This window comes from Lepus europaeus, chromosome 9 (genome assembly GCF_033115175.1).
Source record: "Lepus europaeus isolate LE1 chromosome 9, mLepTim1.pri, whole genome shotgun sequence".
Lineage (NCBI taxonomy): Eukaryota > Metazoa > Chordata > Mammalia > Lagomorpha > Leporidae > Lepus > Lepus europaeus.
Genome location: NC_084835.1, coordinates 95634448 through 95646055, shown reverse-complemented (window position 1 = coordinate 95646055; position 11608 = coordinate 95634448). Strand labels below are relative to the sequence as shown.

Below are 11608 nucleotides of genomic sequence, written 5' to 3'. Positions count from 1 at the left end.
AGATATTCACACTTCTCTCTCCCAAGTGCTTCACACTCCTCCCCTTGAACCATCTCCAATCCCTGATTTCCTCTAACATCGCAAGCATGCTGACCTCTGGCACCCGGTGTGCATCCCAGCTCTGAACTGGGATTCTGAAGCAGAGATCTCAGGGCTTGCAAGAAAGCGCAAGAAGAAACACTTGCTCTCAAGGTGCCTTTAGGCTCCTCTTGGAAACACTGGTCTGTCACCAGAGAGCCTCAGATGGCCAGCACAGAGTGAAAACATTGAGGGCCCTCAGCCAAGTAGCCAGCAAAGTCCTTCACAGGGCCTCATTGATGCCATGCCACAAGCAAATCCATGTCTTTTCCTAGCACAACTTGGCATAGGCCCTGGTAAGAAGATAGCATAGGCTCCACCTACCACCCCTGGCTATTTGGTTGGATTCTGGCTGAGAGGCAAGCAGGAGCCTCTTTCTGAGCTTTCCATTGGTTAACAGCTTTCTCCATGCCCACTTCCCTAATGAACATCTCTTGACCTTTGGATGCACTAAGCCTGACTTCTAATATATCTGGGCTGGGAGCTGAGACTAACTTAGAAAGAAGAAAATGGGTGCCCAAGTGTCAAGAAGGAGTCTTTTATTAAAAAAATTCCCTTTGCTCTTTATGTTATATAAAAAACACTGGGACCAGTTTTCCGTTCTCACCTGTTCCATCCCTACCCCAACACTCTCCAAACCCTGAGCTCTACCTTTTAAGGAGAAAAGTCTCTGCCTCAGTAGGGACATTACAATCCAGGAGGAGCCTGAAACCAGAAAATGGGGTGGGAGAAATCAGATGGAGGAGAGGCTAGCCATGGAGCCATGGGTTGTTTACTTCTCATATAAAATAGAACTCCCCCAAGCAGGAAGTTACTGCAAACAAGCATCAATAATGAATGAATCTCCTGTAATAAAATACTTACATAATTAGCACAAGTCAAGTGGTTGCATTATGTTAACCTTTTGCAACTCTGAGCTGGAAAATTTTGCTCCAGAAATCCTCAGAATTCCATTTCCATTCTTGAGGGAGGGTGAGAGCCAAGCATTCACCCTGCCTTCCTTTCTGTTATGATATTGTTTTCCATTTCTGTACCAGAACATAAGTACTTCTGAAATATAACAGAAAACTCTCTTTGGTGAATTCAGAACAGTCATTAACATTCAGTTTTAAGTGAATGTTAACAGTAAATAAAGAAATCTCTTGATTGTAATAGTAGTAACAAAGCAATAATTACCCAGTAGGTGGTCATCAGTAATGACGAATGTATCATTATTACTGTGTGAGTCTGGGAACTCGGTTTTGGAAACTACTTCAGACTTTTTAGTAGCAAGGATGGTTACAAAGCATTTCTTAGCCTGCAAAAGCCATATAATTTTATACACAATTTAGGTGAAAATAAATTTAAATCTGTATATTACATTTTTAATTTCAAGTTAGTAATTAAAGTTGGTTCATTATATCTCCTCTGAAACCCTCAATGCTCATCTCCATGGTTTGTTTGTACAATTTGTTTCTAAGACACCCAAGGTTACACAGTTCTAAAAGATGGAAAATTTAATTATTTGCCAACATTAAGAGTTTGTCGATGATATCATAATACATCTTGGAAAAGTTTCAGATGGTATTGCCTCTGGTCTGCTAGCTACACTTTCACTTTGAACCGCGTAAGCCATGTGGATGAAGTCTTTTTGATTTAAAATATTACTTTTGTATTCACAAAAACAGAAAATCTCCCTCAATATTCCCTGTGGGTATTCACTGCTTGCCATGTTTTTGGAGAAAAATGATCAATGACTCAGATTTCTAGCCCCCTCTTCTCTGGGATTTATTTTGCTAATATCTAATTTCACCTTTTGCTGCCACTGAATGAAAGTCTACTGACAGGAAGGCATGAGGCTTATTGGGCAACCAGAGAGCACATGGTAGTTTAATAGTGTATTAGCTAATAGGATCAAGCTTTTTTCAGATGGGGAGTGAGGGTAGGTAGACAGAAAAAGAAGAAAAAGGGGGGGAATACGTTCATTTCCTGGAAATAAAATCCATGTTCCTTCTGATCAGTGTCAGCTGGAGAGATGTTAAATGAACATCTATGTCATTTTCTCTCTTGTGACATGTCAACAGACAATCTACTTCCCCTCCCCCTATTCCCACTCCCCTGCCTCTCTTCCCTAAGCTTCAATGATCCTCTCCATACCCAGTCTGCATGCTGAGTCCTGCTTACTTCGAAAGCTGGTTTCCTGAAACAAAGACTCAGTTATAAAAGGAAGTAAGTCCCAGGACCCACTTTTGTACTTGGTGGAGTTGGAGTCTATGCACAATTAAAGTCCCTTTTGTAGAAATCCATCCAAATACTTGCCTTGGTTTCCTCTCCCACAATCTATTTCTTGCTCTAGTTCCTCCCTCTCCGCTTCTCCTTTTTTTCTGCTCTTCTTTAGGAGTAGCAATCAAAAAAGCAAGCATCTTGCCTCATTATTCAGTATTATAGCAGCATCTTTGAGATGCATCTTTGCCAATAAAAACTCCATGTAGATGCCTGTCCTTTTGTTGCAATGGCCTAGGTTATTCAGGAGCAGAGACAAAAGCCTGAAGTGATGTGATCTAAATGAGCTCTGGGGTTTTCCAGCTGGGACCACCTCCATTTCAAAGGACCCCCTCCTTCGCAATGTGGGGAGGTGGGGAGCGAAGGGGTGGTTACATGTATGTATGCATGGAGGGAGGGGGAGAGAGAGAGAGAAGGGGGAGAGCCTAGTGAGTTTCTTCCTTGGGCCCATGTTCCTCTTTGATGTACATTAGCAAGTGTGCCCATGGGCTTCTGTGTGTCCCCAGTATTTTGTATGCCTTTCAATTTTATTTAGCCAATTAAAATTTGCTAAATGGCCACCAAGTACACCAAGTTCATGTTCCATTATGGATTTTATGACTTCATGTAAGCTATGTGCACACACGTGTGCCTGGCTGCAGTTACAGGGTTTTAAGGGCTTAGAAGAAATGTGAAATCTGTGTTGTTATTTTGTCCAATAGTAAAAGTTTTAAGGAATTCCGGACCTCTGTGAAGTGGTGGGATAGCAGCGTTCTCTGCCACTTACTCAGATGCAAGTTTTCTTGTGAAAATGGTTTCCTCTGATTAAGGGGGGGGGGTGGTTTAAATCTTGGTTTCTCATCCAAGTCTGTTTCTTTTCAATGTTTGCTTAGGGTGCAAAAAGGATTCATTGATTGCCATACTCACTGGTGCATGAGGAACCCATGGAATCAGTTCCTGCAAAACATGTTTGTTTTCCTTCTCCCCAGCTCTGGTTTAATGATTAGGTTTGTGTTTTCATTGTACTTCTCCCAGGCTGCCGAGGTTTTGAGAAAGGGGATCCTTGTTTATAGACAATATTGTGGAGAAGGCTCAGAGATGGAGCCATTCCCAGAATGCTCAGAGACCTTTCTCATTTCTCCTCTGACTTCCACCCTGGCTGAATCCTTGCCCCATTCCTGGTCTTTCCTTTGTATCACATGGCTCCAGCCTGTCAACTGGAATGAAAATCAGGGAGTTTGAACTGAGCTTCCCAGGCTTCGGAAAGCTTTTGTGGGTACAAAGTAAAAACTGAAGGCTAGCAGCAATCATTATCATTGATAATAGTTGTTAATACCAACTTATTTAAAATGAGTCCAAAAAATTAGCCGGGGTTCTGGCCACCTGCACATAAAATAAGCAGCAGAGTAATTAAGAGGATAAAGTTTTAATGAAAAGGCCAAAGTCCTTCCAGGGAGCTTGCCCCCCTTTTGCCCTCCACTAAGCTAAGATGCCTTCACCCCCTTTATATTCTGGAACTATTTGGACACTCCTAATGTAGCTTGTGACAAGGACAGGAGCAGCTCTTGTCCCCATTCTCCAAGGAAGTTTCTTTTAAAGCTATTGTGTGGGAAATGACTGCTGGGTGCCAAACACTTTACATCCATGGTCTTATTTAATTCTCACTGCACCCCTGGGGATTACCTATCAATCTCTTCATTTTGCAGATGAAGACACTGGGCTTGGGGAGGTGAGGTGCTGGAGCAAGACTCCATGGCTAGCAAGCAATTGAAGAGGAGAGAGTTGTACCTGGGTTCATCTGACTCTGAATCCTCTGTACTTTCTAATAAACCAGAATTCTTCTTTCCTTCAGTTTTTCTAGCCTTATCATTTCTTTCTAGCCACATAGGTCTCCTTTTCAAACTTGGGACTAATAGGGAAATCATGCCTTGCCATATCTGATGCAGAAGTAGCAAATACTATCAGCAATATTTCTGCCTAAGAGTTGAGGATGGAAGAGGAAGGAAAGAGGCTGTTTCTCTTATCTATAACTGTCATGGGTTCCTCAACACTCAGAGTTGGGGGAGAGCGAATATCTGGTGTTTCTGATTGAATTTATTTTAAGAGCTTTATCTCCCTTGCTGTCAACATACGGAAGTGAGTGGATTAGGAGAAAGGTGATTTCTCCGTCTTTGGAGATGGGGCAGGTGTGGGAGAAGTAAGGGATGTGGCTCTGTGTCGCCCCTCGTCTGCTGTTAGCCTAGGAGGCCCTGCGTGAGCCGGGAGCCGAATCTTGGGCTTGGATGGTTACTCGCCACAGGGAAGGTTTTTCCCGGAGGGCCTTGAAAGCGGTAAGATCTGCTATGCCTTGAAGCGTGACACCGCGTCAGCACCGCGGACAGCTCCTTCCTCTGCTGTGGCCTGGATCTTGTACCCCGCGGCGTTCAGGGCCGGCACAGAAACCGACGCTTCGGAAGTGGAGGCGGATGGGCGCGGGCCCGGCTCCATTTCGGTTCGCTTGCTCCAGTTGGTGGAAGCCGTGGCTGGAAACCTCCCTGTACGCTGCCGGGCCGGCCGCGTACACTTGGCGTGGCGGCGTCGCCTCTCCAGTTCCGAAGGGGCCAGCTCGGTTTGTGGTTTTCCTTTGGGTCCGGCGTCTGGGCTCCTTTACCTGTCCTTGGCCTAGGTGAACCGCAGCCGCCTGGAACGGAGATGCTAGTGGAAATGCTCTTCTCCGAGCGGTGATAGATCATGCAAACGGGTGACACCAGTTTAACCAATAAAACAATTTGAATCAATTAGCCGGCTGAGGAGAGTCCTGACGTGTAAAATGCATGTCAGCGCGAATAGGAAAGCACTCACCAGGCCCCCATCAACCTCCTCCTGCCACCGCAGGCTCCTCCGTGCACCTGCACCTGCTCATGGTCCCAGAGAGAACAGGGACTGATGACGACACCTTGGGGGGCCAGCAAGACACTTGTCCAAACTGAGAGGGAACAAAGGACCAGAGAGATGGTGGGTGGGCAGAAAGCTGCTCCCAGACCCAACCCAAGTAAGCGGGCTGGAATCCGCTGTCCAGCTTTCATTTAAATCGGGGATTCTCCCAGAACTGGAGTCTGCTTTAAACACCTCTTCTCCGCTTTCACCTTCCAAAAATACAACTGGCCTGAACTTTCAGACACCCACACTCCTTGGGGAAATAAAATGCTGTGCTATTCTTGGAATTATTAGGGTGAAAGTATTTAACCACTTATTTCTCTTTCCAGGGAAACTTTTTCTTTTAAAATTAAATTAAAGACTTGTATGCAGTAAGCCCCCAAAGGAGTGTGTACATGTTGATCCTTGTATTCAGGTAAAGAAGTAACTACAGGTGCCCCCGGGTGTGGATTCAGTCATCAGGGTAATCTGGGATGGGAGGGAAGGCAAACATTTGCCAGTTCCTCTTTTCAAACAAAGATGTTTAAAGACACTTGTAAACACATCAAAAATAAATAGGATCTGTAAGGGGAAAGTGGGCTTGGGGGTAAAGATACAACAAATAGCAAACTGAGAGCCCACATTTCTTCCTCCCTGGTGGCAACCAGGATTCTCCCGGGGTACATTAGTACTGGGAACTCTCAACTTCCGGTTTTCTTTCCATGTGGCTCAAACTTGCTTTCCAGCTGCCTGGGCACTGGGAACAGTAGGCAAGCCATGCATCTGTTCTGTGGGAGCCCCTGGCCCCAGAGAAGAGGCAGGGTAGTGGAGAAGCCCCAGGCCTCACCCTGAAACAGGCAGAGGAGTGCAAGGCATGGGATTTGCCGAGCTGGGCTGGCAGCAAGTGGGAGTTTTCCTTCTTAGGCTGGGAATTGTCAGGGTATTAAGGAGGGAGTGCCGGTGTGATTTCAGCTCCTTAGGACAGAGACCAATTTGTGCCATTAATACCTTTAGAAACTAGGAGATTGGTGGGAAGTATTTTACCTCCTTTTGAAACTTATGCTGAGACAAATGTTATCGTTTCCACCGCTATGAAACTGCTTTCAGGATATTAATTGAAAACAAGCACAACTCCTGAGCAATAAACCCCCCACATTTTTGGATACATTTCCTCTCCTCCGATTTCTGAACCTGTGAAGTGTTAAGACTTCACTCCTGTAGTTCGCGGTGACTTGCTCTTTGATGCTATGAGAGAGTCTATTTGGGCTTCAGGCTGGGTGGGACGTTGTTCCAGCATTTCCACAAAGTAAAAGCTCCCCAACTCAAAGCCTGTTTCTCAGCATACAGCAATGGAAATTCAGCTCTGGTAGAGAAGGTAATGCCTCGAGGACTCCCCACCCCCACCCCCAGCAGGTGAGCTTGTTAGAATATCCTCTGAATAAACAGCTTCTTTCCTCTCTGATAAAGTAGCCAGTGGCCATCTGGGCTCTTTACAGCTGGTCAATGTGGAGGCAATATAGTGACACTTCATTAATATCCTAGGGTGTGCCTCACTTTGAGCAAGCCACCTGCGAATGGTTCTTTCTCATCCTGCTTATGCCCCACCCCACCCCACCCCCCACACACACACACGCTTCTCCAGGGGAATTGCAACCTGCTGGAGGACTGGCCAGGAGTAAGGACCACACTGCTTCCCCCTCCCCCGCCTCAGTTTCTCCTTGTGCTGTAGTGACCTGCATGGATCTCACTGGGCTGAATAGAGCAGATGAGGGTACACATGCTCACACTGGGGTCCTCGCCCACACCACCTAAAACACAGAAACCTGCAGGCACTGTTTCGTCCTAAAAAGCAAATGTGTATGCAAAAATGGAAGCGCTCTTCGTACTTCTTTCCAGGTGTTCAGATTGGGCATCCGCCGTGGAAACTTCTCCCCTTTTTCTCATTTCACAGCGCTTCAGATGAGACGCTGAAGCGACTCTGCGGCCGGGGCTGCCTGTGGATTCTGGAGCTTCAGAGACTCAGGGGCTACGGGTTTGCACGGTGAAGAGGGATCGTTCGAGAAGGGGGTGACTCAGAGAGATGAGGCCAGGGGACAGCAACGGGTTCTTCCTCATCCTGCAGTTACTGTGGAGGCGTCCTTCTAGAATCCGGGGCCTCAGGATCCGGGTCCCCGGGTCGCCGGCAGACCGCACATCTTCCCACCCCGCAATCACGACTGTGGCTCCTGCGCCTTCGCTGCTTTCGCCCCGGGGTTCGGGAGGTTGTTCTCAATTGCAGGCTGGTTGGGTGGTAGCTTCCGTGCGTGCTGAGAACGGATCTCTCCGCTACTCGCTCTCGCTCTCCCCCTCCCTCCCTGTAACATGCCAGCCCTTTAATGTGGAGTGTCAGGGAGACGGTGACGTCACCCTGCCCGCTGGGTGGCGTCCCCTCGGTCCGACACGAGTTCAGAGACAGAGAAAGGCGCTGTCAGACTGCGCTCCACTTGGGGCTCGCCTGCCGCGGGTTTCCGAGCGCCCACACTTTTCTGCGGTCCGGGGAACCCTCAGCCACAACCCAGGCGGTCATTCTTCCCGGCCCGGGTTCGAACGCCATTAGCTCCCACGCGCACCGGGACCTTCGCGCGGAGCCCGCCGGAGTCCTGCCCGCTGGATTCGAGGACCCGCTTGGATGCTTCGTCTCCGAGCGCCCTCGGAAGATGGGCGGGCAGCCACGCGCCTAGAGGCACCGAGGGCTCACCAGGTACTGCTGGAAGCGGCCGGCCCCGACTCGGCGCGCAGCTGGCGGTTCGGGCTCCAGATCCCCAGCCGCCGGCTCGTCCGCCTTAGCTCGAGGGGCAGCGGCGGGTTTCGGGCGTGAATTACGTTGGGTGTCGTTGGTTCGTGAGCTGGACAGGGAAGTTCGCCGGTTTTCTCTCTCGGTCCAACTAACTTTTAATAGTCTCTTCTCTCATCCTTTGACCTAAACAATCCTACCTGTCTCTGCTCTTATGGGTCTGGGATGACAGTAGGGCACATCCAGGAGGGGACACTTTTGCGGGGTCTAGGGCAGCTGGTCCCCAAGGCAGGACCAGCTCCAGCAGCTGATGCTGGGCCCGCCGTGCGCCTTGCCGGAGAGCCAGAATTGGGGGTATCCCAGGTTCTTAGACACCAAGCATCTTGTTCGGGAGGGAAATAAGCATTGAGGGACCGTTTGGCGGAGCTAGGGGCTGATTGTGTCAGCCTCAGGTATCAATGCGCCTTGTACTGTCATTTACCAGCCTGTCCCCTGCAAATACTATCTCTGATCCATCCCAAGTGGCAGGCCAGGCACTGCTCTCCTTTGACTGCGGGGTTTGTTCAGCCTTCCCAGAGCCGGTGGAAGGTGAAAGGTAACGAGAGCTGAGAATGCAGGGGGTAGCCGGGCAAAATGGGTGGTGTGGATGTCACACAGGCCGGGGGAGGGGGCACTGGCTATGACCATTTGGGTGAGGGGGTGGGATATCCTATCCTCTGAAATCGCTCTGGTAACAAACACCAGGGCACTTGGCCGAGAGTGGCCATTAGCGATGCCATGGCCACTGGTGATTTTCCAGGGCAAAGAATAGTCTTGGCCTATGGCTGGGCCATGGAGCTGTGCAAAGGTCACGGTTTTCCTAGGGAATGAGTCATTTAACTTAGCAATGTCACCAAGATTCCTTCTGCTGGTGTTGCCTGTAATTTCAACATACTAGATGTCTTCCCCATGGTGGTACCCCACTGACCGACCAGACACGAAATTAGCAATTTTACTGTATAAACTCAACCCCAGGCGTGGGCCTTCAAGGCTCCCATGGATTACCGTGGCTATGGATCTTCGATACTGTGGACATACAAATATCGACACAGATAAGGAAAAAATAAGGTTATTCATGTTAAACCGAACGTGTCTTTTAAGGATCCTAGAAATCACTCATTTCTTTGCGCTATTTCCAATCCGCTGCCTTGTACCTATTCATTGTCAGAAAAATGACAGAAAAGAAACCCTTCCAGGTGTAGGAGTCTTCAAACCCTTCTTTTTACGTTACCTACCTGAATCCAGACCCACTCTGCTCAGCAAGTAAGTTTTTGAAAAACTGAAATTGAAGCAATCTGTTTTGGTGCCACCGTGTATATGTCTTGGCATACTTTTCTACTTTTCCAGAAGAATAATTGTAATTATTAACAATATTTGTAATTATTACAATTACAATTGTAATTATTAACAATAATTGTAACAAAATACCTCTTGACAAGGATGAGGGAGAAGGGGATTTCGTTTTCCTATAATGGGCTGGGTTTCCACCAGTAGCGAATTTCCCCCAAGGAGACCACAGATGCCACAAAAATCACTTTCTAAATGGTTCCGGTTTATTTTTTAAAAAATCGATCTATTTTCAAGCAAATGTGGACTGTCTTTTTAAACTTGGGGTTCAATGGCTATGCCCCCGTTTCCTGTAACTTTTATGATCTATACTAGTTACAGCTGCCATTACTTTCTGGCGGGCACGCCATTTTATTCCAACGATTTCCGTAAACCGGAGGACAAGGTCTTGAGATTCTTAGGAACTGACTGCTTGTCACGAATATAGCAGGTAATTTACCTTGGGTGTCTGCAAAGGAAGTACCTCCAAATCGCTCTACTCCAGGAGGGCGACCTTGAAGGAGATCGAGAGGACTTCCCTGCCCGGAAACTTGGCCCCTTTGCCCCGTGATAACCACGTCTTAAGCAAAGCCAGGGGGTTCTCTCACTCCTTCGTTAGCGACCCCACCCCCACCCCAGTCCGGTGCTGGACCGAAAAGGCGCAAGTCAACCTTTTTCTCCTTTCCCTTCCAGTCTCCCAGGCACACCCGGAGGGCTCGGCCCGGGGTCGCGCGGCGGCGGAGATGGCTTCCAGCCCGCTACCTGGGCCCAACGACATTCTGCTGGCGTCGCCGTCGAGCGCCTTCCAGCCCGACGCGCTGAGCCAGCCGCGGCCGGGCCACGCCAACCTCAAGCCCAACCAGGTGGGCCAGGTGATCCTTTACGGCATTCCCATCGTGTCGCTGGTCATCGACGGGCAGGAGCGCCTGTGCCTGGCGCAGATCTCCAACACGCTGCTTAAGAACTTCAGCTACAACGAGATCCACAACCGCCGCGTGGCCCTGGGCATCACGTGCGTGCAGTGCACGCCGGTGCAGCTGGAGATCCTGCGGCGCGCCGGGGCCATGCCCATCTCGTCGCGCCGCTGCGGCATGATCACCAAGCGCGAGGCCGAGCGCCTCTGCAAGTCGTTCCTGGGCGAAAACAGGCCGCCCAAGCTGCCGGACAACTTCGCCTTCGACGTGTCGCACGAGTGCGCCTGGGGCTGCCGCGGCAGCTTCATCCCCGCGCGCTACAACAGCTCGCGCGCCAAGTGCATCAAGTGCAGCTACTGCAACATGTACTTCTCGCCCAACAAGTTCATCTTCCACTCGCACCGCACGCCCGACGCCAAGTACACGCAGCCCGACGCCGCCAACTTCAACTCGTGGCGCCGCCACCTCAAGCTCACCGACAAGAGCCCCCAGGACGAGCTGGTGTTCGCCTGGGAGGACGTGAAAGCCATGTTCAACGGCGGCAGCCGCAAGCGCGCGCTGCCGCAGCCCGGCGCGCACCCCGCCTGCCACCCGCTCAGCTCCGTCAAGGCGGCCGCCGTGGCCGCCGCCGCCGCCGTGGCCGGGGGCGGGGGCCTGCTGGGCCCGCACCTGCTGGGCGCGCCCCCGCCGCCGCCGCCGCCGCCGCCCCTGGCCGAGCTGGCGGGCGCGCCGCACGCGCACCACAAGCGGCCGCGCTTCGAGGACGACGACGACTCCCTGCAGGAGGCGGCCGTCGTGGCCGCCGCCAGCCTCTCCGCGGCCGCCGCCAGCCTCTCGGTGGCCGCGGCCTCTGGCGGCGCCGGGGCGGGCGGAGCAGGTGCGGGGGGCGGCTGTGTGACCGGAGTCGGCGTCGGCGCCGGGGCGGGGACGGGCGCGGCGGCCGGCGCCAAAGGCCCGCGCAGCTACCCGGTCATCCCGGTGCCCAGCAAGGGCTCGTTCGGGGGCGTGCTGCAGAAGTTCCCGGGCTGCGGGGGGCTCTTCCCGCACCCCTACACCTTCCCGGCCGCCGCCGCCGCCTTCGGCTTGTGCCACAAGAAGGAGGACGCGGGCGCCGCGGCGGAGGCCCTGGGGGCCGCGGCCGCCGGTGCGGGCGGCGCGGGCGCAGCGCCCAAGGCCGGCTTGTCCGGCCTCTTCTGGCCCGCAGGCCGCAAGGACGCCTTCTACCCGCCCTTCTGCATGTTCTGGCCACCGCGGACCCCCGGCGGGCTGCCCGTGCCCACATACCTGCAGCCGCCGCCTCAGCCGCCCTCGGCTCTCGGTTGCGCGCTGGGGGACAGCCCGG

At 51.4% G+C, this 11608-nt stretch overlaps 1 protein-coding gene across 1 annotated transcript in view; it reads left to right on the top strand.

Annotated features, from left to right (window-relative positions):
* The first annotated feature begins 10095 nt into the window (after positions 1-10095).
* Positions 10096-11608, top strand: part of SKOR2 (SKI family transcriptional corepressor 2) — a 35487-nt gene continuing 33974 nt past the window's right edge. The window contains exon 1 of the mRNA XM_062200276.1: positions 10096-11608. This exon is cut by the window's right edge and continues 1133 nt beyond it. Coding sequence (XP_062056260.1) covers positions 10096-11608 — 1513 coding nt within the window.